Genomic DNA, 24404 nt, shown 5'->3' on the forward strand with positions numbered 1-24404 from the left:
TTGTTTGGCAAGCGAGTTAAGTAATCAGTGGTCAGGTCTCATCATTTCATTACTACTTTGAACAACAGAACCTAAAAAGCAGAGATGCTTTGAGGACAGAATAAGTGACTAGACAAAGTTAGATAATGAATTCAAATAAAGTGGAGAGAGAGCGTAAGAAAAAGATAGGTAAGAAGGTAAACTCTGGAATGTTAATGAAAAACAAGAAGGGACTCCCAGAGGTAGGTGTTGATAGAGGCTGAGCTCAGAGGGTCAAATAAAATACACACAAGGACTCACAGCACTGGGCGTGGGAAACATAACACACACACAGAGACAACCCTGAGACACTCTTATCAATTGGGTCAATTGATTACACAGGCAGACACAAAGCCTCTGCCCTCTTTCTCTGAAGATGACCAATAGCAACCTGATTATTAATAAAGTATGAGCAAGCTTTAAGACTGTGTTCTATACATATGAGTAGAGGCAGAGGATAGATCATCTAAGTCCTAACAATGATCAGCACAGCAGTGGGCTGAAATCCTCTCCATTTATGTTGATCATGTTTTAGTTTTAGTCTCCTGAAAAGCATAGGCATCTTCATAGGCAAGTTAACATTCTCTCACTAAAATAAATGCATTAAATCAGGACTACAGCAGTTGTTCTCATTATCAACATGCCTTTAACCCCCCCCCCCCCAAAAAAAAAAGAGCATGATCATGGTGATCTCAATAAATAAGAGCCAGAATACTAAGTGATGTCTTCATATTGCTTGTTTTGTCAAATCAACAGCCCTCAAATACTTCTCAAATACTCCACTGATAATCCAACAAAATTAAGAAAAATGCCAATTTAAAGCAAGAAAGGCCTTGTGTATTTGTGAATGATACAAGACTTAATAATTCATAAATTATCCTAACTGTAGCTGGATTCATTTCAGTCGGTTGACTATTCGATTCATTATTTCCTAACTACATTAAAAAAAGCAAAGTCACTCTTGAAAAGTTGTTTAGGTTTGTGTCACTTATCCCTATTGTAAAATTTATAGAAAAGAAATTAATATTCACCAAACATAGCTATTTTAATAACAAATACTAGGCTGCAAAGAAAGCACTGTCTTTTAATTTGATGTAACATGTATTGTAATTTGTTTTACAATTCAACACAATGGCCTCAGGGGGAAAAAAGGAGGGTGAGCAGAGGCGAGGGAAGACTGGGAGAAAATGGAGAATGGAGGAAAAGGAAGTAAGGGGGAAAATAATCTGCCCTGGCCTGGCAGGAATTCCCCTGTGCAGTTTCCTGCAGGGTTTCTGACCAGCCATTGTGTGTGTATGCAATAGATGTGAGTGTGTGTGTTTCCTGCAGGCCTTTCCTAAGCGACCAGTGTGGGAGTTCTTTTATCCCCTGCTGTAGTCTGACCGCAGGGTCTAACATGAGATTGGTATAAATCTGAGCCTCCAAACCAAATAACAAATACATGCGCAGACACACACGCACATCTGAGCTGGCTGATCTCTGACCCTGGAATGTGGAAGGAGACCGTGTGTTTTTGTGTGTGCGTACGTGGAAGCCAGTGAGTGGGATAATGCAAATCATGCAGTATTAACAAAAGCCAGGGCAGGGGGACTGAATTGTATGTGGACACGCACCCTCGCACAGAAACGCGCACGCACCATAATCCTGAAGCTGGCATTGTCAGACACAATGGCAAAGTAGACAGATAAAATGTCACACGACACGGTAAATGCTTAATTTGGATTCCAGTAAATTACTTTATGAATGAAAACAATGAAAAGTCTGTCTTTTTTCTGCTTTTCTATCTAAAACAAAACAATAAAAATAGAAGCAAAAGGAAACTCAAATCATCAAAAGACTTTTGGAACAGCATCATTAACAAAATACTGAGCTGTCTACATAAACACAGGTTTAAAAATCCCACCCAGTTTCATCAGAACATGAGCATTTCATTCTGTGGATGTGAAGTAATTACACCATTTGGGTGATGACAAACAAGCTTGATTGAGGAGCTCACATTCTCTGAGTTCAGAATTGTAGGGCTGGCTGCAGGGCCACAACATGCTTTCAAAATGCATTTGTACAAGCACTCTTCCTCCTTTTAAAATATTAAATTAAGATTTTTTAAATGTACTTTAACTGTCATATATTTATACTAATAATTACAATAATATATCACTTAGCTGTCCTGAGAAATCTTAATTTGTAATATGCATTCCTGTAAAATTTTCATCTGTCCATCATTTTATCTGAAATCTGACGTTTATATCAGTTGTAATGTCATAAACTGACTTTACCCTTATGGGTACAAATTATCTATAAAAAGCTTTTATCTACAAACAACTTTTAAAAAAATAAATTAGTAAGTTAGAGTAGCCTTTCATAGAACTTAAAAAATGTAGCCGCCTGCCCCGTGATTTGTAAGAATTATTCGTAATATTTTTGGTGTGTTTATTTAAGGTGACACGAGGTAGTTTTTACTGATGCAAGTTTGTCTGTATGAAGACCGATTAGAATTGTGAGGAAACCAGATTAAAATTTCAATAAATACAATAATTTATTAATGTCAGATAAAGATTTTGTTTTAATTCACATTTGTTAAACAAAGGTCCCCATTTCTTGTATTCAAGATGGTCTTGACAAAGCTTCCCCTTTACTAAAATATTCTAACACACATACACACACACAAACACATGTATTAGTATGTCAAAACCCTGTTCTTATTCATTAATTTACTGCAATGCACTCTACGATAATCTTGTGTATAGGTACTTAAGCACTAAAAACATCTTCATTGTTTCAATCCAATATACTGTCCTGGTGCTCACTAGCCAACAATGGAGTGAGAACAGATGCATTTTACAGTCCAAACAGGAAATTATTGAAGAGTTTGCTCAGGAGAATCAATGACAGAAAACTTATGCTTACCCTACAAAAACTCAACTGTTTTAGTACATTACACATGACATTTTGGTATCTTGAATATCTCAACTCAGTCCATTATAGTCTGATATAAGTCTGCTAGATTTACAGGTTTAATTCAACAATGGGCAAAGATGAAAAGTGGAACAGATGACTTGACACCTGCTGTAAATGCAGATTTTACGCAGCCTGTGATTACATGTTCTACGAACAGCCGTGACTGATTAAGTCACACTAATGTAGCATTCATTAGCGGCTGTGATCACTGCTGTGAGTAGGTGGGTTGTAGTATTACTGGCATCCTGAAGACAATCGAAATGCAACTACCACTGGGTTCATAAAACAATTTCAGTTCTCACTTGGAGACAAATTCAAGGATGTCTGTGAAGTGAAACGTAACGACACACTGATGCATTTTGAGGTGGGATGAACTTCTTACCCTCAATATTAGACTATTCTAGAACGGCATAGCATAGATATTTTTTTCAGAAAAGCATTGTTTAACAATAGGGAAAATGGAATGCAAGGCTCTTCCTCCATTTCAATCGTATTTTATTTAAATCAGCTGACTTCATGTTCATCCAAGGTCTGGGGTCAACATACATGGAAAGATACAGCAAATATAGCCCTAAAAAAGGGCAGCCAACTTTGTTGTAGACATGTGTCTTAGTTAATCAAAAATCATACATCTTATTTTCTAATTGCCCTGTTAATTGTAATAAGAATATTTTCCCTTAGGACTTGACTCACCAAAAAAGTACCTGCCCTGCCCTAAGACTGTCTCCATAAAAATTTTGTAAAAAGCATCTACCAGTGAGGGCACATGTTTCTAATGGAGTCACAGTCATGGGTAGAAGGCATAGAGAGGGTAAGATCTAAGGGCTCTCTTACCTTCTTGTCCGTGTCTGGGGGTCTATCCATACACTGAGAGGAAGAGTCACTTAAGCTTTGAGACCTACTACCACGGCCCCTGCTCCTTCGCTAAAAGGTAAAGAGGAACTCCAAGTTACTGGATGAAGTCCATAGAAAAGAGGCTAAAAATAGACCAAAAAATAACTATGAAATAAAAAAATAAAGAAAACTTAAACTATCAAATGCTGACTCAACTGAAGAATAACTTAAAATTCAAAACCACTTCAAAAAAACGTCATGGCAATTGGTTACAAAAGTGGTGTTTGCATGAGTCAACTTTTTGATCCCCCCCAGAGACAAAATGCATTGTGGCAATAGGGACTAAAGCTAAAATACGTATATAATTTTAAGAAGCCCTTCCTTTTACAACTTCCACTGGCCAATTGAAACCATAAGGCAAAAATCATTCAAGTGTAAAACAATGACATTACACTTGAGAAACAATCAATCAGGCCTATTTTAGAACTGCTTAGCCAAAGCCTGGATCTTTGGCACTTGGCCTTAGCTTTTGATCTCAGCACAAGCTATATTCTTTTTGCTCATGGTGATAAACAACAACATCCTCAAATTATAGCCATAATACCTAAAAGCCATAGATTAAGTATTGTGTGTATCTAGTCTAAATTCAAATGTACAAATCCATGACTAGTTATTGTGTTTCTTTTTGTTTTTCTTTTTAGTGCTTCATAGGATAAATCTCACTCAGTCTACTGTCTAATAATCAACAGGCAATCTCTTACCTTTTAAAGTGTAAATGTGGATTTCTATAATAATATGTGGAGGTCATATTGTACTGCTCCAGCTGAATGCAATTAGCTTTTCTGTTGTGTTAACAGAAGTTAGCTAAATTCAGATGTTACTGGGAATGTTAAGCCAATACATCAATGAGTGCATTTATACCAATTAGAAGTGTGTGTGTGTGTGTGTGTGTGTGTGTGTGTGTGTGATTTTCTTACAGACTTAACAAAACCAGCAGCCCAAAAAAAATTTCACTGTAGTCCACACTAAACAAGGACAATCTAAGTTTGAAATTAGATTTGGCTACTGAGTCCAGTTAAATGCCATATGATGCTAACGCAGCGCAAACAACCATCAAATGGTATTTTATAAAACCCACTCTGCTAACAACATTGCTTTCTCCATCATTGATTGAGCTCGTACATGCCATACAATCCCAGCTTAATGGCATTATGCCCCAGCATCCAAAGCTATTCATACACGATCAATACAACAGCATGAGTCTTTCCATCAGCATTTGTTAACATTGCAAAATGTAATCTGTGTATGTTGATACTGTGAAGGTTGTTCCCTTTCCATCTTTTCACTGTTCCAAAACGTAAAACAGTTTTATATTTTCTTCCCACTTCAAATGATGCAGAGTGTACATATGTTGTAATAGACTATTGATATTTTAAGAGAAAAATCTGGAAAACAACTTAAGGTTTCTTCATTGAATTGTATGCCGAAAACCCTTTCTCTTTGTGTATACAGTAGTTGCATTTTTGTGTTGATGTACCTTTCTTTCCTGTCTTAGGTAATCAAATTCTGCTTGGCCATGACTAGGTATGAGAATTGATAAGATTCTATTGACGTTAATGCAATTATTCATTTTGCTTATTGATCCAATGCTTTTAATCAATTTTCTTATAGATGTTTACTCAATTTTCTGTATTGGTAAAAAAATACAGGTTTTACTGTAAATGCAGATGTTTTATCATCTATTATAGTCTAAATACTTTTCCTCTCCACCATGACTGCTTCTTGTTACAAGTTTCCAGCAGTGAAAACATAAAGCTTGAGGTTATGTCAAGTGTTTTTGTAATGCACAAGAATCCAAAAAATAAGAGAACTGATAACTGGTTCTCGATTACTATTGCTAGCCAGTAAGCTAATAGTAAGCTAGCTATTAGTTTTATTCAGGAATAATTGGCAACCATATATAAAAAGAAATCTTAGTATTAGACAATAACAACTTTAAGTTGATTTACATTATTTTTACTGGGCTTCGAATTTTTATACACTCTAGAAAACAAATAGAAAAGGCCTCCTTTAGAGCACTCAACTAGTTCTGCATTTTTGGTTTGATTAAAATCATATGAAATATAAGCAAAGCTGAAAATAGCCACTGTAAGACTTGTTAACAAAATAATAAATGCTGAAATGACAGGACAAAGACATCAATCATAGAAACATTTTCGAAATATTTGCAATACGTAACTATAAAGCCCTCATTAGCCCAGTTTGACCCTGCAGTAAAAATAAAAACTGACTCAATTAATAATCCAACTTGATGCACCCATTCTGGCTTAAGATGAACACACAAGGGACCGGAAGGGGTGATGGCCAACAGATTAGGGGATCAAGAAGAGAGAAGTATGCATTGATGAAGGGTAGAGTACAAGTTAAAAAGACAGAAGCAATGGGGGATGGAGGAATCGGTCAAGTCAAAGAGGAAGCAGATGGGGGAGAAAGACAGAAGGAAGGAGAGAGGGCAGAGGGTGATGAGAGGCCGGAAGCTGACTAAAGGAGGGAGGAGACAAAGCAGGAAAGAGAATCTGACAAGGTTGCGAAAAAGATGGAGAGGAGGAGGAAACAGGGTAATACTGAGGGGAGGGACAGGGTTGAGAGGGGCGAAGAGGAATAAAAACAAAGGCAAAGAGCTAAGAGAAGAAAAAATGAGAGGAAATCTCTGTGGCAGCAGAGGTCCCAAGTTGTTCACAAGATGAAAGGTATTTCTCACTTTGTTCCAGGTAAACCAATATGTGTGGTATGTCAACGTAGTCATCCAAGCTTGTAGTTGTGGAAACAGTCACCAAAATTGTTAAAGAGAGATGATAAAACAGGAGTACACCCCTAGTCAATCTCAGCAAAAGACCAAATATAAATTATGCCCAATCAATACAGTTTAAAAACTAATATACACTTAATTATTATACTTTCATTCTTTTACATATTATGTACATTCAACTTTAACAGATTTGATATACTGCTCTGTAGTATACCTAGTATAAATCAGTAAAAAAATTCCCTGCCATTGTCTGAAGACTAGGACGCATCTTTTAAAATCTGTGTAAGTATAAACGTTTTATGGCATCGATAAATGTTACCTCGCTTACACCTTTTGAACTCATGCAGCTCCATATTGGCATGTTGCATTCCCTGAGATGGTCTTGATATGCTGAACTAGGCATTTTAGTTTCTTTGGCACAATGTTATCTTGCTGTTTAGTGTAATTTTGCAGACAGTTTTTTTTTGTGTGTGTGCTTGGTGTGTCTTTATGAGGTAACTACACATACAATAATTTGTATTATATATCTCTTCCTAGTCCTTACAGCCAGTGTTACAACTTTGTGTGAGGTTATATTAATCATTCTACTGGTGCACTCAAAACTCACATCACAATCAGGTTTGATACTCATTCAGGGAATCCTTTAATTTCTTTAGATAGAATGTGGGATAAAACTGTGAAAGCTCAATTATTTTAGTAACCTTGATAATGAAATGTGTTTTATTTATAGATCACAAGTACAATCACTTTATTACAACAATATTTTGAATAATTTACAATTTCAGTGATAATTGCTTAGTTGACTTGATTGGGTTTTCAAAAGACGGCATGCCATCTGTAGAGTATAAGGAGACACCTACCAGTTTGCTGTGGTGGTACTTGCAATATCCACAGTACTTGACGTTGTCTGCATCTGATCCTTGTTCTTCACATAACAACCCCGCAAACTGGGCACTGTGGCAGGGAGAAGTGTAAATAAAATTAAATGGATGTGAAAAGCAAAAAGGTTATTATTAAGATTTTCTTACATTATTATACCAATACATGCTGGAAGAATATGTTTTGTACAGAAACAAGCAACTTCAGAAGTGGCATGGGAGAAAAAAAAATAATCAGCTTTCCTACTTTAAAAACAAGGTTCCGCTGTTATTACAGGTTTTAAAGTGCTGTGTTTCCCCAAACATACAATTCACTTGGCCTGCCCAGGTATGTTTATATTTACAGCTGCCAGGTATATTTAGCCACCCATTTTTTAATCTATTCAAAAGAACAAGGACATCCGTGATCAATTAACTACATAACTATTTCCCCTTACTTCACTGCTCCTGTCAACTACTTATTTGCAGCTGAAAATGTCGAACAGCAGATCAGATCATCTGTCTGTAAGGCTAATTCCATGATTTAATTTATTGACATGACAAATGAAATGTGTCGTCAATGTGGGTGCTGTCTGCTTTGGAGAAACAGGATTCAGAACATCGTCACTGCCTGTGCCAGAGATTGTCTATATGAGTTAACACTGTCACTCTGTAACAGCTGGAAAAATAAAATACAATAAAATCTGTGGAACAAGTGCAGACAAATCTGCAGCCTGCACTGCCAACTTTTCACTCGCATGTGTGACTGAATATTGTAGTGTTTTTGTAAAAACAGCTAGTGTGGATCAGTATCAGTGACTTAACCATGCTCATGCTACAGTCGCCTCTCTCATTCTACACTTTACCTGTAACTGTGCATCACAGTTACACAAATAGTGAGCAAATACATAAATAATATAGTTTTTCAGCACAGACATTCTAGAAGAAAAACTCTCAGAATAACAGTAATATCAGCGCTGCCTACAGTACGTTTATCGTTAAATACTATGAAGGCGATTATCTGACTGTATGTAGACTATTCTAGGGTAAACATTTAGCCCAATTTACTACAAAACTTTAAGCTGAGCAAGTTCTAGTGAACTTTCTGTCTGACAGCAACCCACACTCCTAAACTCACCGCTCTGTGCCAGGAACAGGCCAGAGACAAGGGAGAGGGGGTACTGTTACTGATCGTATGTAGAGTTTGTGTAATTTAAGAGAACTGTTTAGCTAGGTTGTTGTATGTACTTTTTTTGCACATCTGAATTAGTTTAAACTTATTTGTTAGTTTATCAGGTATACCTACAGCTAAAAGCAAGTCAGTTTAATCTAAGAGTACTAAAATAAATCCTCTTTCATGAAAGAGACAATGTTCCATTTTGTTTGAAAATGTTTTGAGAGGAGTGGATTTAACTGCTGTATAATCATTGTGGAAGATGTTGCTCTTCAACTGTGTCCTACAGAGAGTTGTTTCTGTAGTTAGCACACAGCTTGACTGACACAGATGTGGTTAAAAAAAAGTTAGTAGAATAAAACACAAATCAACAGCTTCAAAAACTGCAGACCCAATGATCTCACAGGTGAATTAGCAAATATGACCAAGTATATTTATAAAAAAGGTAATATTGTAACCTTCATGAAGTGAGGATTTTTCAGAGTGGATTGACTTCAGCTATGTGTGCCCAACTGAGTCAAAGTATTTTATAATTAAAATACATAAATATAAATTATATTAAAAAATGGCTTTATCCCATATTCTTTTTTTTTTTTTTTATTCAGAATCTCCAAGTTTAAGTATTAATTTCGTGTCAACAAATGATTGCCTATGAGCCTAATTGAAATTCATCACGGTGGACAATAAGGTTGGTGTTGTGGTTAATATGTAAATACAAACAAATAGCAGAGAATCATTTGTACCATCTGATCAATTAATTAAAGTGAGATACTAATTATGTTTTTTGCCTTATGCAATGAAACAAATGGAATATGAATTTTGCTCTATTTTTAAATGTTCTGCTACTACAATCAGCATATCAAATTTTCAAGTCTTGACATTATTCTGAGTGAGGACCTGAAGAAACAAACCCCTTCTTTGTCCTGTGAGGTTAATGTGATGTGAATGAGTCTCACCATGTGACATGGAAGGCCTGCCTGCAGCCATGTTTGTTGCAGGTCATACAGGCTCCAGTGGCTGCTTTACTCTCTCTGCCTTGGTCCTCACAGATATAACATGTCTACAAACACACCCATTTCAATAAAAAAAAAAAAAAAATTCCCATGTTAATATTGAACAGCTATTTTTTGACATGTCAAAACGCACAGATTAAGTCTCTTACCTTGTTATAGCGCTCATGTGGCACCGACTGAAGTACTATGGGCTCCATAGTCGAGACATTAGCAAATTCCACCTCAGGTATATAAAGAGCACAAACCACGTGTGCCCACCCTGCAAAAACATAGAAGAACCATTGGCCTCTGCATACACACAAAACAGAAATAATAACCCATAATACATTACACCAGTGACAAGAATTTGAAGAGACACTTTCCAGTAACAAATCCTAAACCATCCACTAGGGTCAATAAAAAAAATGTCAATTATCTACTTGTTTAATATGTTACTGACACATTTTACCACTGTGTTGATGGGAATGTAAGTGCAAGTGCAGAATGACTGATAACCTGAAGATTACAGTTAAATGCATGGCCTCCAATAATTTGATTTGCTTTTTTCTGCACAATATTGAGAGTTGCAATTCATATCAAAGACCCAGAAGTTGCAATGCTGGCTTCAGAGTTTGGTTCGGTTTAAGTTCATGGTGGCGTAGCCTTCTTGAATGCTGGTGTGGAACAACCTGAGACTGATGAGCTGATGAAGACACTTTCTATATACCCTTATGCTGTAATAACTAAAATAACCAAAGCCTTTTTTTACACATGCACTGTAATCCTGAAATGAACGATTTTATTCAGAGGTAGTTTATGTAAGAAAGCAAATGTCTGAGTGAGATGCTCCAGAGATTTTTCGGACATTATCCTGCAAGCCCATTAGTACTAAATCTTTTAAGCAGACAATCCCAGGTGGATACCAAGTTATCCATTTACATATTGAAGTCAACTTTGAAATTTTGACTTGCAAATGTCTTGATTTTTAAATTGGTAGGTTATCTATCTAAGTAGCTGTTTTATTGAGCAGTCTCTCTCTCTCACACACACACACACACAGCTGCCTGTCAGTGAAGACAAACTGGGGGCATTAGAATGACAGCGGGGCATGGTTGAGTGGCAGCAGAATTGACGAGGAGGTGAGGAGGAGTTGAAGGAGGTAAACTGGAGGTCAAATGGAGGTGGGAGTCTCCTACCACACTAAAGGTGTCCGTTTTTTCCCCCTCATAGCGGAAACAGAAACAGGCTTAAACTTACAGTTGAACCTATGACCTGCCTTTGACCTGGAGAGCAGGACAGGGGAAAAAGGGCAGGGGTTGGGGAGGGAGCGGTTATTAAATGAGGCCATGTTGTTGTTTTGAAGTCCTTCCAACAATATGGAAGAGCCCAATAAAAGAGGACTATAAAAGTGGCACAGCCCTCCCTTCAAACTAAGCATTCACACTTCTATCCCACAAAAACCCCCACAAAGCATCCCTTTAAGAAAACAACCCTTATTCTGAGAAGTTATGAATCCAATGTGCTAGAACAAAGTGCTATTGTTTAGCAGATCACTAATTAACCTGCGAGACGATTTCTGAAATAAGTTCTTGATTATCACCTGTGATATCATCTCCTATGGTAAATAATGTCAAAAAAATGATGTCACCATGTAAAAAGACAAGACTAACTCATTCTCATGTAGTCCATAGGGTATAAGAAAATAAACCAGGCGCACAGTAAAACTGCATCACAACCATCACTTTACCCATATTGCTGTCATTTTTTATATTTTTTCGTACTGACTAGTAAGGACTTTACATACATTACACATGTAACACACGATAAGTAAATCTTTCAGTATGGAAGACCTGTCAACTTGGTATGTTTTTTGTCATGTTGTATATTTTAATTGTCACTATAAGGAGAGCATTTATACTGTATACGGGTATCTCCGGTCCCGAGCCCAGACAAAATGGGAGGGTTATGGGAGGAAGGGCATCTGGCGTAAAAACTCAAGCCAATCACCGTGCAAAACAAGACAAAAGCCATCAATCTTTTGGTCATTCCTAACTAACTAACAAAAAGATGTGATAAACTTTCCATCTTTTTTCCTGTCTGTCGCTGCATGTTGAGATGTTGTATCAAATACCTTTTTCACACTAGTCCCCCTGCTCTACTTAATCACTGTCCCACCTGAAATAACAGTAACCACCACACAGATCAACAAGTAGAGAGGAACTGACAGGAGCAGAGAAATGGACAGTAGTGACAGGAGACACTGAAAGAAAAATGGAAGGAAAAAGAGAGAAGAGAGGGGGATACAGGGGTCATGGGAAGGCTAAAATAAAAGAGAAAGTAGTAAAACAGTGTGTGTTAATGTTGTCCTGGTGTCTTCCTACAGGCCTGGACACAATCCCACAGCTGTGCCTCTCTCTGACTGACTGAAACACACATACACACACAGAATATTTACAGTCTCCACTAAGCTGACCTCCCAGTGAACCCAGCGAAGAGACTCCTTACAGGCCATGCACTATACCCATCCTGGACCGCCCCCTCATAAACACACACACACCCACTCACACTCATAAAATATGGACGGGCAAGGACGGAACAGAGAGGCAACACATACAACAAACAGCAACATAACTCTCCCAGCATGCTTACACCCCTTAAACTTGCCAGTGACACACAATTAATGACAGAATACACAACAGGCTAACCACAGATGTGTGTGTGTGTGTGTGTGTGTGTGTGTGTCTGTGTAGCTTAGCGATCCTACCTCCGTTGTCTGTCCTCTTGAGGGCTCCATCTTTGTGGGGACACAGCTCACACCTCTGTTGGTAAAGATCAGACACAAGGTCAGTAAAAGCAGTTCAACCTGATCAACTTAGTGTGAGGTCGACTCAGAACACGGCAAATAGGTCAGTGTATGAAATTAGCTAGTAAGTTGTGCTGGCTTGGGCACAAGGCCAGAATTCTCAGAATCATTTTTGCTAATCTTTTTAGTTCTTTTTGAATTCACAAATAAACTAGTGTTGCTTGTCTCAAGGTCTAAATTACAGTTTTTTTCCCGGACATGCACTACAACCCTAAACTTAGACATCTAGGTATAGCTATATGTGAGAACACCAATGTTAGATTCAGTAAGACAGGACATTAAACAGACTTTACCTTGCCATCTCTGTAGTACAAATTTCATGTAATGTGTGATTGACCCCATGTATGAATATATAGGGTCAATGTCCAGAAAATTTACAGTGACTGAGTGTGCGTGTAGATATTCAAACATACAAAAACTAATACAAAACATTGGAGGGTTAATAAAAAAGAACGGTCATTTACACAAATATGGCAATGAAAATGAAAATACCTGGAGTAGACAATATTCGAGAACTTCTATTTGGAAAGGTCCAACATCAAAATTGTCAGTCAAATTCATGGAGTAACAAAAATCTCAACTGTTAATGCATTGATGTGCTGTAAACAAATTAAACCATTCTGACCACCGAAATTCACAGATTTTTACAGTAATTAAAAGAGCTTTACAACTGAAAGATTTTTTTTATTTCTTAACTGCATTGGCAGTATTAGGTTAATTACCTTTTTCTCAATTGTTTGTATAAGAAAAAAAAAACTACATGCGTTACTTTGACTAAGACCAGTGGTTTATCAGTGGTTGCCTTTTAGGCAAATCGGAGATTTAAAAAACATGGATCATTGGTCATTATGCATCTTTCACTAAAACAAAATTTTGCAGAAAGTTAAGTACTTTATGAAATCTGAATTTCATGCTTGCCCTCTCTGTCTCTCTCTCTCTCTCTCACACACACACACACACACACACAAACAAACACACAAGCAATTACCAGCTCCCTATAAATACTTTTGCGTGAATATATTTGTATTATCTATGTTGCAGTGTTTAATTAAAGGAACAACTCATATGTATTTTGTTATAGTCAACTCGACGCTCTGGAATGCTGGAAAAACAGGTTTCCACACACATTCTTTCACAGTGAATAAAGCATGGTTGCTTAACACTTTATAAATCAGCTTTGATGTAAACATTTTGCACATGTAGATACTACTACATGCATCTTTGCAAGTAGTAGTATGTACTTGAGGGACTCAAAACCCAATAATTTATTTTCATTTAAATGAGAGACCAAGTTTCCTTTATGGGGTTTAAAAAGTAAGAGGAAATTTCAACTTGTTATCCTGCAAAATGTTGCCATATCCCTTGACTCATCTGCCTGTCCACTCTACATCTGTGTGTATTCATAGGCATACATTAACAAATCAAGTAGCTATATCTTTTCTAGCACCTGAATCAACAGCTACATTAGTAAATCTTCCACTGACAAAATCTTAATTCCTTAGAAGCTTGCAGGGTTCATATTAAGTTGAAACTCATAAAGCTATACCAGCTTGGGTTTCACAAGAAGAACACATAAAATATAGTAAACTCTTCAGCCATTTAAAAAACCCAGTAGCAGGTAGGTCTGTTCAGACTTTTAATTTTATTTTTGTAGTTACAACGCCTTTAATACTATAGCTGCTATCAAGCTATACAGAGATTTAAGATGAAATTAAAGACAAGGTGGAGAAAGCAACATAACCAAGATGCCAAGTCACATGAGCTAAACATAATAAATAGTCCTGGTTGGTAATATATAGCGCATTATAGTACAGTACAATCTTTTCTACTGTTCCTCTGTTTAAAAACAGAATAAGGCTCTATAAAGTCAAAGTAGTGTACTGAAACTCACAGCAGTCGGCAAATAACTACACATTCCAACGATCCAGATGACTTGGAGGCTTTGACACCAAATCAACTTCTCTTAAAAACCCAACCATCGATACCTCCGGGAATTTTCCAGAAAGATGATCTTTACGCCCGCCGTAGATGAAGACAAGTCCAGTATATGGAAGATCTCTTTTGGAAACGTTGAGCTAAAGAATATCTGCCTGTGCTCCAAAAGCAACTAAAATGGACATATGCAAACTGCAATTTTGTTCCTGGGGACATTGTGTTGATTATTGATGAGTCAGCGCCTTGTAACTCATGGGTGATTGGCAGAATCATCCACACAATAAAGGATGAGTGAGGTCTAGTCCGTCAAGTCCTTATCAAGACGAGAACCAATGAGTTTGATAGACCCATAACTAAGGTCTTTCTTCTCCAGGAATCAGAATGAAACAGTGGTAAAGACTGATTTACTACGGTGTGTTAAGTGCTGGTAACCTCTGAAGAACCTCTAAAGAAGAAAGAACACCATAGAAGATTAGTCTTAATGTTTGAAGGTTATTGCATGATTTGTTTTTGTGTTTGTGCGCAAGCAATGTAGTAATTGTTTCCAATATTAAGTTTGTGAATGTTGGAGCAAAATTGGGACCTGTCTGTGCATAAGCCAACCAGGGTTTCCTCGGTTTTTTGTTTATATTGTGTATTGGAAGGTTAATTGGATTGGGAGGTATACTTTAGGTGTGCTGATGATGTCATCATATGGCTTTGATGATTGCCTTATAGATTGCCTTTGTAGTTTACCTTTTAAGTTTGTTCTCCAGTTGTCAAGAAAACAAGCAATGTTTTGTAGAGCTCAGTTCAGCTCGGCTATTGAAAGGAACAGACGTGGATTATAAGAGACAGTAACTGGAGCAAAGCAACTGACTAGTGGGGATCACAACAAGGTAGAATTTAAAGGTTCAGTGTGTAGCTGTGGAGGCACACGATTTCTTACAGGGTTTAGCCATACTTTGAGAAACTTCTTTCATGAAACTGTTTTGTGAACATGTTTCTGAGATTACTGTTCGTAAACTTGTACTGCAAATAGTCTGTTATGGGCAAAATTGATTAACAAATACAACGATCTCTGGAGTGAAGTAATTGTTGGACCATCAGATTAAAGAGTAAGATCGCCTCTACATATGAGACATCTGAATTGTTGTGTTATGAGAAACAAAATGCAAGTGCTAAAGAAAGTACTAATTTTAAGAATTAATTTTAAAATAATAGAATTTAGTTTTTTCCGATCAATACACACACTCAATAATTAGTATTAGAGTCTTGGGCAGCTGGGGAGCTAGGGCTGAGTGTCTTGCTGAAGGACACAGCTGATGCATGGGCTGAGATTTTAACTACACTTAAGGGTGAGATATATTTTTTATATTTATATTACTATTTGTTTTGTGCAAATGTATTAAAACCTACTCAGGGCACTTTTTGTACCAAATGTGTAACAACCTTACTGGGGTTCACTTGTTGCAAATTAAAATGACTGTAAATAATTTCAAATGCTTGGAGTATGTCTAATAGGAATTCTTTGGGCAGAAATTTAAGTAACGTGTATGGTGAAGACCAGGCAATGTCATTATCTGGCTAAGACCATCCACTGGTAGCCTGGTGGTAACAGCATCATAGTATGGGCATTTTTCAGAGACAGGGACAACATTAGTCCCAGGAGAGTCCAGAATTAAAATAAACTAATTAAAGAAGAAGTCCAGAACCTAAGGGACCTTCAGGCCTAAGTGTCTGAAATGGGTCTGAATTTTGTACCAGTAATAATAACATAAATAACAATAATATTGCTCTTGATTTTGATAAACATGTTTTTAGTTGGCAGACTGATAGAACAAAAACTATGCAAAAGGTAAAGTGGTCTTCCTACAATCTGAAGCCACTTTATACACCTCTTCAAACTGCTTGTTAAGGCAAATACCTAAATCAGCCAACCACATTGCATTAATTCAATGCATTTTAGGTATGTGGGCATGGTTAAGACAATCTACTAAAGTTCAAATCATTTTACTGACTTAGAGAGTGGCATGGTTGTTTGGGTCAGACAAGCTGGTCTGATTAATTTAGAACCTGCTGATCTACTGGGATCTTCATGCACGACTATTTCAAGGGTTTACAGAGAATAGTCTGGAAAGGTGAAAACAACCCAAAACCACACCAGGAGCCAGTCCTGTCAGCTAAGAACTTGAAACTAGGATACAAAGCTACAAGAGCTCACAAAACAATTGCCATTGTTTAAAATTGTTTAAATGCCACAGATTACCTGAGTCTTGTTGCTCACCATGTCCATCCCTTTATGACCACAGTGTCATAGTCTTCTGATGGCTACTTCCAGCAGAATAATGTGCCATGTCACAAAACCACAATCATCTCAAACTGGTTTCTTGAACATGCGATGAGTTCATTGTACTCAAATGGCCTCCACATTGACTAGCCGTCAATCCAATAAAGCACCTTTGGGATGTGGTTTGATGGTAGATTTGCATAATGGCCATGCAGCAAAAAAAGCTATAGCAACTGCCTGATACTATCATGTCAATATGGAACAAAATCCACCCCCTTCTTGAATCTATGCCACAAATAATTATGCCAGTTTTTAAAACTCCAACCTATTATCTTGCAAGATGTGCCCTTGTGGCCGGTGAGTGTATATCCTATACATTACATAATAACAAAGTTACAATCTTGAAATTTTTAATACAATACCTTGAAAACTATTGACAATTAATGTATTTTTTTTTAATTCAATTACAAGGCTACACAGGAACCTAGTATATGGACATGCACTCTCCTACAGCCCTGTTTACTTTCTGAGCCTCATTTTTTACATAACTCTTTGTTGTTATAATACAGCTTGTAGAATAGGCTGCTACTTTAAGAGAAATCTTTTTAAAGAAACAGTATTTTTCTCTTCAGATCAGGGCTTTCAAAATAACAATTATCTAATAAATCTAAGAAATTATGCAAAGTTAATAAATATTATTGTGTTTTAAGCATGAATTTATTCATGACCATAGCCATAACCAATATTTTCCTACGTTGTCTGATTACTCAGAAATCAAAATTTACTTACATTTCAAAATGTTCTAAGTTAAAGGTAAATTTAAACACTTTAATAAACTCTGTGGATTATTGATTGGTCATTTAGGCACATTTGCAGTTCATTCACAACCTAGGGTGCTGTTGTCATGTCCCACACACACTTAACACAGGGCAATAGGCAAAGCCACCTAAGAGCATGTTTACTAAAAAACTTTAGCTACTGACCTTAGGTTAAAGTTAAAGGATGCCTTCACTGATTTTGAGCTTGTTTATTTAGTTCTAGTTTAGATAGTATATGTACATAAATGCCTATTAATATATCGCTCTACTTCTAGCTGAAAAATGCCCGTCTTGGAGGAACCTTCAGTTCAGATTATGTCATCTTGTTGCTCATACTATGGAGTTTGGAATTTGTTTGTAATCATGGTTAACCTGCTTTTCCAGAGCTGCCCCAGATGACATCATTTGAACTCCTAATGTTGAAAAACTCCTCCGGGTGAGGTCATCAGGAGGAGTTTTTCAGCTAAAAGCAGAGAAATATTTTAATATAAGCAAATGCAAGGAAAGTTTAAAGGCATTAATCTACATTTACACCCTAAAGTAAAGCCATAGAAAGTAAGTTGAAAATTGGTGATGTCGCCCTTTAAAAAAAAAAAAAAAAAAAAAAAAGTCTGGCCACCAAAACAATTTTTTAAAAAACAAGTAGTAGTTATAACACTGCCGATGTGTAGAAAAGCGCTAACTTAGTGACTCGCAGACTACTTTTTTGGTGCATCTAGCATTATAGTACGCTTCAAAACATACACTCTTTCACAAAAAAACAAAAAAAAACAAAACAGTTCTTCCAAGAGTTGTCTTATAAGGGATGAATAGATACATTGATTGTACTCACCACACGGGCTGCTCTCTCCTGAGATTCACATTTTCTGCAGAACCAAGGACCAGTGGGCACCTGCACAATACCATAGCAGGCTAAAAAGAGACCAAAACAGGGCATTAAAGATAGAAATTGAACAGTAATCATTACAGTTACAACAAAACGCTACATTATCACAGGACAGCAACCGCATAATACATTTATATAGTGACAATAAACCCATGGTGATACATACAGCTACACAACAAGTGCTATCTGCTCCTATTTGTTTTACGTGTGCCAGAAGGCAAATTTATGACTGAACTAGTATGAACAATTTTTTGAGCCGACAGGCTGTTGGACACACTGATGGACACACTGATGTTACTGCTCCTATTTTCATATCACTCTACTGACAGCCGACATGGTTTTCCTGTGTGACAAAATATTTTAAGCCCCCCAGGGAAAACGGCAGAATCACTGGTAATGCATTGTGAATATGTCCACAGAGGCATCAGTGATAACAGTTTGCTTGCTCATGCACATTTGCTATACCACACACAAAGAAGCTGCATTCACACGTTCCACAATCTTAACTTGTCCTCCCCCATATATTTCTGTGAAAAAGTTTTCTTTTAGCTTTATAAACACTTGTTGTTCAATGGAAATAAAAGTACTGTCATAAGAAGATTACTAAAATCTTAAAACCCAAAATAGGTAATTTTATATCCCAACAATGATGTATAGTAAATCATAATACAGTACATTTTCTGTAAATTCAATAAAAATAATCCAAACACCTGTAAAGTGTAGGTTAAGCAATGCACCAAAACCAATAAAAACAAAAGGAATGGCATGTGATAGGACCCAAATTTCATTCTGCTAACAATATATATCACAATAGTTTGGTTCGATTAATTCAAGGAAACTACCACATGGAAAAGTTGATTTCTTATTATAATTTGAATTATTATTATTGTTGTAGTTTTTGTTGTTATGCATTAGATACTTGAGCAAAAGGTACTTCCTTCTATTAATATTATTTTTCTCTGTAAAACCAACATTTTTTAATAACCAGGACAAAACATGAGGCTCTCATCCAAAGATAATTTCTGTACTTCATTAATATTATGATATCTCTAAGACATACTACCACCTTTGATGTTTAGAGAGTTCAAACTTGAAGTTGCAGTACAAATTGTGTTACCATAACTAAGGCAGAACTAATCCAAATAGCCTACATTTACACATTTTCAGATTATCTCTGATCTGATTAGAGCCCAGGATCCATGCAGCTATAATCCAAAACAGTCAAAGGGTACGGAGTTCAAAAGAAGAAAATGGTGACAAAACTCAAGACAAAAAGTCTGTAAAGTAAATCAATGATACTCCAATATCAATCATGATTGATGTATTTTTTGTGTGTGATGCTATAACTTCTTATACAATATCATCTTCTTGTACAATAGTACATAGTTTATGTTCTATAATCATCTATTATGTAAAATGTGGATTTGGCATTTGACAGTCTGTTCCATTGCAGTATTCTGACTACTGAAATGATCTAAACTTAATGCACTGATTAAAAAAAAACACTTACTGGGCACTGTTGACACTTTTGAATCCTTCTAGTTAATTTTAAACTTGCAAATATGTGTAACAATGTGTAATAAAATTATCCACATTGCTATTCTTATCGTCTGTGATTAGTTTTTGCAACTTTAAGACCGCAATAAAATCCATGGGATTTCAAAATACTTAAGTCGTCTAGATTTAAATATATTCCTGTTAATGAAACACTTTAGTTTTTAGTAGGTTAATGAGTTTTGTTTACGCACATTCCAGTCAGCCCTAATTAGCAGCAAACACTAACAAACCTTTACAAAACAAACGGTTGCAATTGTAAATACGCTGACATGCGCCTGTATGGAATCGCAGTTGCTGACGTTTCAAATAGTTTTCAGTCCCCCCAACTGTTTGCCAAATGGACACATGGCCTGCTGTAAAATTTGTAAACACTGGACGTCATCATTTGAGTCATCCTCAGTGAGCACTAGCTTGGCTGTACTGCCGCACTGTTACTATACTAGAAGCTAACACTAAACTTTGTTTTGTTGCTTCACGCCACACATAACTATGGCCTCCCATCATGTAAACTGAATAAGTTTCATGACGGACTCATAACCTGGGTGAATACAGTTTATAATAAAGTTCAATTTATTACCCTGTTACAGTCTATTGCATATTTTGAAATCCCCAATACAAACTTGCCACAAATTGTACACAACAGTATCTCTCCTTAGCTATGTCCAAGAGGCTTCTGACAGGAATTACTATCAGGACAAGCAGCCATAAATTTGTTCATCCAGCAGCTGCCAACTATCCGTGCAAAGCAGATTAGCTGCAAAGCCAGTGCATAAGGCTACCCTGCTGCACAAGTTTAGTCTGACCCCAGCCTGGCCTTGCTGAGGGCAGGCGGAGAAGGCTCCTTAACCTTGCAACAACACAACGCTAACTAGCCTGTAAGCTAATAGCTACCTGCTAGCCGAGCTAACAGGGCAGCTTACCTTGATGCACGGCGACGTTGCAGCCGTGTCCGTCGCAGTAGACCAGCGGATTTTCCGCCCAGCCTCTCTCGTCTGAGCACACACAGCACCCTCCGATCATCTCCTTCATATTATTCGTCGAGAACTCGTCGTCCGCCGCCAGACAACGCTCGCCGGAGACCATCTACGAAGAAAGCGGACATGCGGAGGAATACGACAAGATAAACTAAAACTTTCACTGAATACGCCCCTTGTTCCTTTGCTAGGTCGCTTTAGGTCCCACTCGGTCGAAATGTCATGTTTAAAACGTGTTTACGTCCCTTTTCGACACCTTATTTTTTTCACCAAAACATCCACTTCACGGCGCGACGGAGAAGGAGAAGAGGGAGGAATTCGTAGAGAACAGGAAATGCGTAATGACGCAATGCGCGTGACCTCTGACAGGACGTAAAAGTCAGACGTGATTGGATCGTCGAATGCAACGTTCCATTTTGGATTCACATGGTAGAGATGGTTTGACCATTTGTAGCAAAGAGGCGTCACTTTACCTGATACACTGCAAACACTAACAGTGTGGAGGTACGTAGTAATGTGTGTTGACTAGATGTTTAAAATGCGTTGACTGCTGGGACTGTGATTTTTGATGTGCTGAGTGGACTAAATCTGTGTGATTCTTGATGTGCTGAGTGGAGTACATCTGTGATACTAACTTGGGCATAGCTGCATGAAAAAATAAACATTTTATGTTCCTGTTTTACATTTCAGTGAAAGATAGCTCAATCTAAAGCTAAACTTTGACGAGTCTATTATTTCCCATCAATTTGTCAACAAGATGTTTATTGACAACAAGGTTGATATCTGAGCCGAGCCCTTTTTATGTAGAAACACAAGCCAGTCAGGACAAGCTTTATAGATTTCAAGATTTGGTGCCTCTGTCTGTTTTATATAATTTCAAACTAGATATATTTTAGTTTTTGACAGTTAGGCAGAATATGTGAATATGTAATATTGAGTTCAAGGAAAGTGTATTCAGAATTTTACACTATTGCATCCCTTATTGAGTTAAACTACACTACAGACTAGAAAATGAAGGGAGAAAAAATAACTTGTTTTTTTCTGCATCTAAAATTCAACCCTGTCCTGCAAGGACAATTTTTTAACAATTAGAATCATTTTGTTTTGTCGTGGTTCTGCAGGTCAGTCATTCACTGTTGGTGAACATCAAGATTTAAAGCCAATTGAAATAATCAAAATACTTGTATTCCCTGAGTCAAGTTATCAGTTACTTCAGTTTAGACGATTGTTTATCGTCATAGACTCTATTGTGTCTCACCTGGGAAAGTTACAGTGTTCAACTTAAGCTAGTTCTAACTTGACACTTGGAATCAGTCTTCTCTGCTCTGTGTAGCTCTCCCTCTCTCGGTCTTAACGCTCCACCATGCTCTGCACAGCTGTTTAACTAGTCATAGTTCTTCTCAAATTACAATAAACGACAATGTCAAATGCAATAAACAATCAGATATTGTTGCTCTTTTTTGACTGGTCAGAGGGATGAGCCTCTTTTAAAAAGTCTTTTATTGAATATCACTTCACTACTACCAGTACTGGCCAATGAGACTGTGTAACTGGGGGCCCTGAGACCACCTCTCAGCATTAGGATAAGTTATGGACCATAATTTATTGTTAAAAAATATGTGAAAAATACACTGTTTGTTTAACTGACTACTTTTTTTTTTAAGGTGAGGGCACATTTAAGCACACAGTATCTGTATTGTTAAGAATTGTCCTTGTGTGGGTCACAGTCTTTCACAGCAGAGGGAGTGTAAATCTTCAGTCGAGTCCTCCTATAGTAACTCTTGTCACAATTGCAGGTGTTTAATGCAGTATGAGCCGCATTTATGATTTAAAAAAAAATGTAAGGGATATATTAGATCGCAGAGACTATTAAAAAAAAGATTGAGAATTGGAATCAATTTTAGAAATTTCTTCCTCCTTTTTGGAGCTTCTGCAGTGGAGTGGCATAATAGACAAAATCCTCTGATAAAGACAGCCCCGCCTGTAAAACAACCTTTTGGTAGCGTCACATCTGGCAGATGGGCACATATGTACTGTATAGGAAGGAAGAAGGGGTTTGTGATTTCATAAGTAATCAGGTTTGAAAGTGCTTTATTGCATCTTTGACAAACCTATTCAAAAAATCAACTTAACAGATGATAAAGGCATGACATTTTATTCCACATTGTACATTACACTTCAAAGTAAATGTCTTTCTTTGCATCTTTTAAAGTCTGTGTTGTTTCTCTAAGTAAAGCTTTTATCACAATTATTGCTTTTTTATAAGTCACCCAATTTGTGTGTGAACTTATTGCAGTGGTAACATCCTTGACCTGCTTCTTTCCCACAGGTTAGTGATTTCGGATCTGTCTTCCCCCATCACATCTGTCGTGTGAGATAATTTTATAAAATTTAAAGTGTCACTAGTCTGTTATTGTAGGAATTAGTGCAAATGTATTTACCATTTAAACACTATCAAATGTAAATGCTCTTTGTGTTGAAACAGTTTTTACTGCAGTAGCTATAAATATGTCATCCAGAGTATACTGTAAATCTACTATGTGCTTTATGACATCTCTGCATGACTGTCCATCCTGAAAGAGGGATCCCTCCTCAGGTTTTTCTTATCTCATTTGATGCAGTGAGGACCAAGGGTGTGGTTTGCTGTACGGATTTTAAAGCTGTAAATTTGTTATATTGGACTGTATAAATAAAATCTGACTGCACAATGCTAACTACAGTTGTTTGTTTCTCTGTTTTAATACCTGAAATACTTTTGTGACTATGCTATTTCCCTTTGATTTAAAAATGGTAAAAGAATGTAAAAAGTAAGATCTAATTACTAGATGGGAGAAAGCTTATCATGTCAAGGAACAATGCTTAGAGAAATATATCAGGGTGTATCACACCTGACAATATAGTTTTGTTGTGACAGCATCCTCATGCTGTTGCCAGAACAGAGACTATTCTAAGCACTCAGCTTGCTGCTTGCATCACCGATTTCCTCTAAGCAAGCTCCTGCTCTTGGTTTCCAGAGAAACGTAATGACTTGCCAATAATGCGCAAGAGCACACGAGCGTCCTCCGTGTAATATGGTGAGCGAGAGGTCCCTGGGAGTGCCTGCCTATTGTTTGCTTTAATTTCAAATTGCTCAAATGCTCCAATCGACACTGGGCACTGCACTAAAAGGGGGTGTGGGGAGCTGGGGAAAAGGAGGGGGGAAAAAAGTGAATTGTGTGTGGCAGGGGAAAACCTATTAGAGCTGGAGAGAACAAAGGGAGGCAAAGGAGGGGGCAATGGTTGTGGAGGGGCCCATATAGCTACTGAAACACTGAAAATGGCAAATGATTTTTACAACTTGCACTTGATTAAGTCAAAGTCTGCACGAATCAAGTGTAATGTTCCTCAGGTTGTCAGAGAAGAGCTTTCTCTGAGATAGAAAATTGCACCGACGTGGTCTGCTCCCAGTGACTACTGGTGA

General features: G+C 37.2%; 1 protein-coding gene across 5 annotated transcripts in view; it reads right to left on the minus strand.

The window, feature by feature from the left end:
- The window catches only part of mllt10 (MLLT10 histone lysine methyltransferase DOT1L cofactor), a 46374-nt gene extending 25125 nt beyond the window's left edge, over positions 1–21249 (minus strand). For 2 of the 5 annotated variants that reach the window (XM_067486068.1, XM_067486067.1), the window contains exons 1-7: positions 20891–21249; positions 18360–18439; positions 12407–12461; positions 9813–9922; positions 9607–9710; positions 7480–7573; positions 3811–3900 (exon numbers count right to left, since the gene is read on the minus strand). In XM_067486068.1, coding sequence (XP_067342169.1) covers positions 3811–3900; positions 7480–7573; positions 9607–9710; positions 9813–9922; positions 12407–12461; positions 18360–18439; positions 20891–21053 — 696 coding nt within the window. In that variant the 5' untranslated portion in view covers positions 21054–21249. The remainder of the gene's footprint in view (positions 1–3810; positions 3901–7479; positions 7574–9606; positions 9711–9812; positions 9923–12406; positions 12462–18359; positions 18440–20890) is intronic. The other 3 variants (XM_067486069.1, XM_067486070.1, XM_067486072.1) reach the window with 3 other exon arrangements.
- Between the last annotated feature and the right edge of the window lie 3155 nt (positions 21250–24404).

The sequence above is a fragment of the Channa argus genome, chromosome 19 (assembly GCF_033026475.1).
Source record: "Channa argus isolate prfri chromosome 19, Channa argus male v1.0, whole genome shotgun sequence".
In the NCBI taxonomy this organism is placed as follows: Eukaryota; Metazoa; Chordata; class Actinopteri; order Anabantiformes; family Channidae; genus Channa; species Channa argus.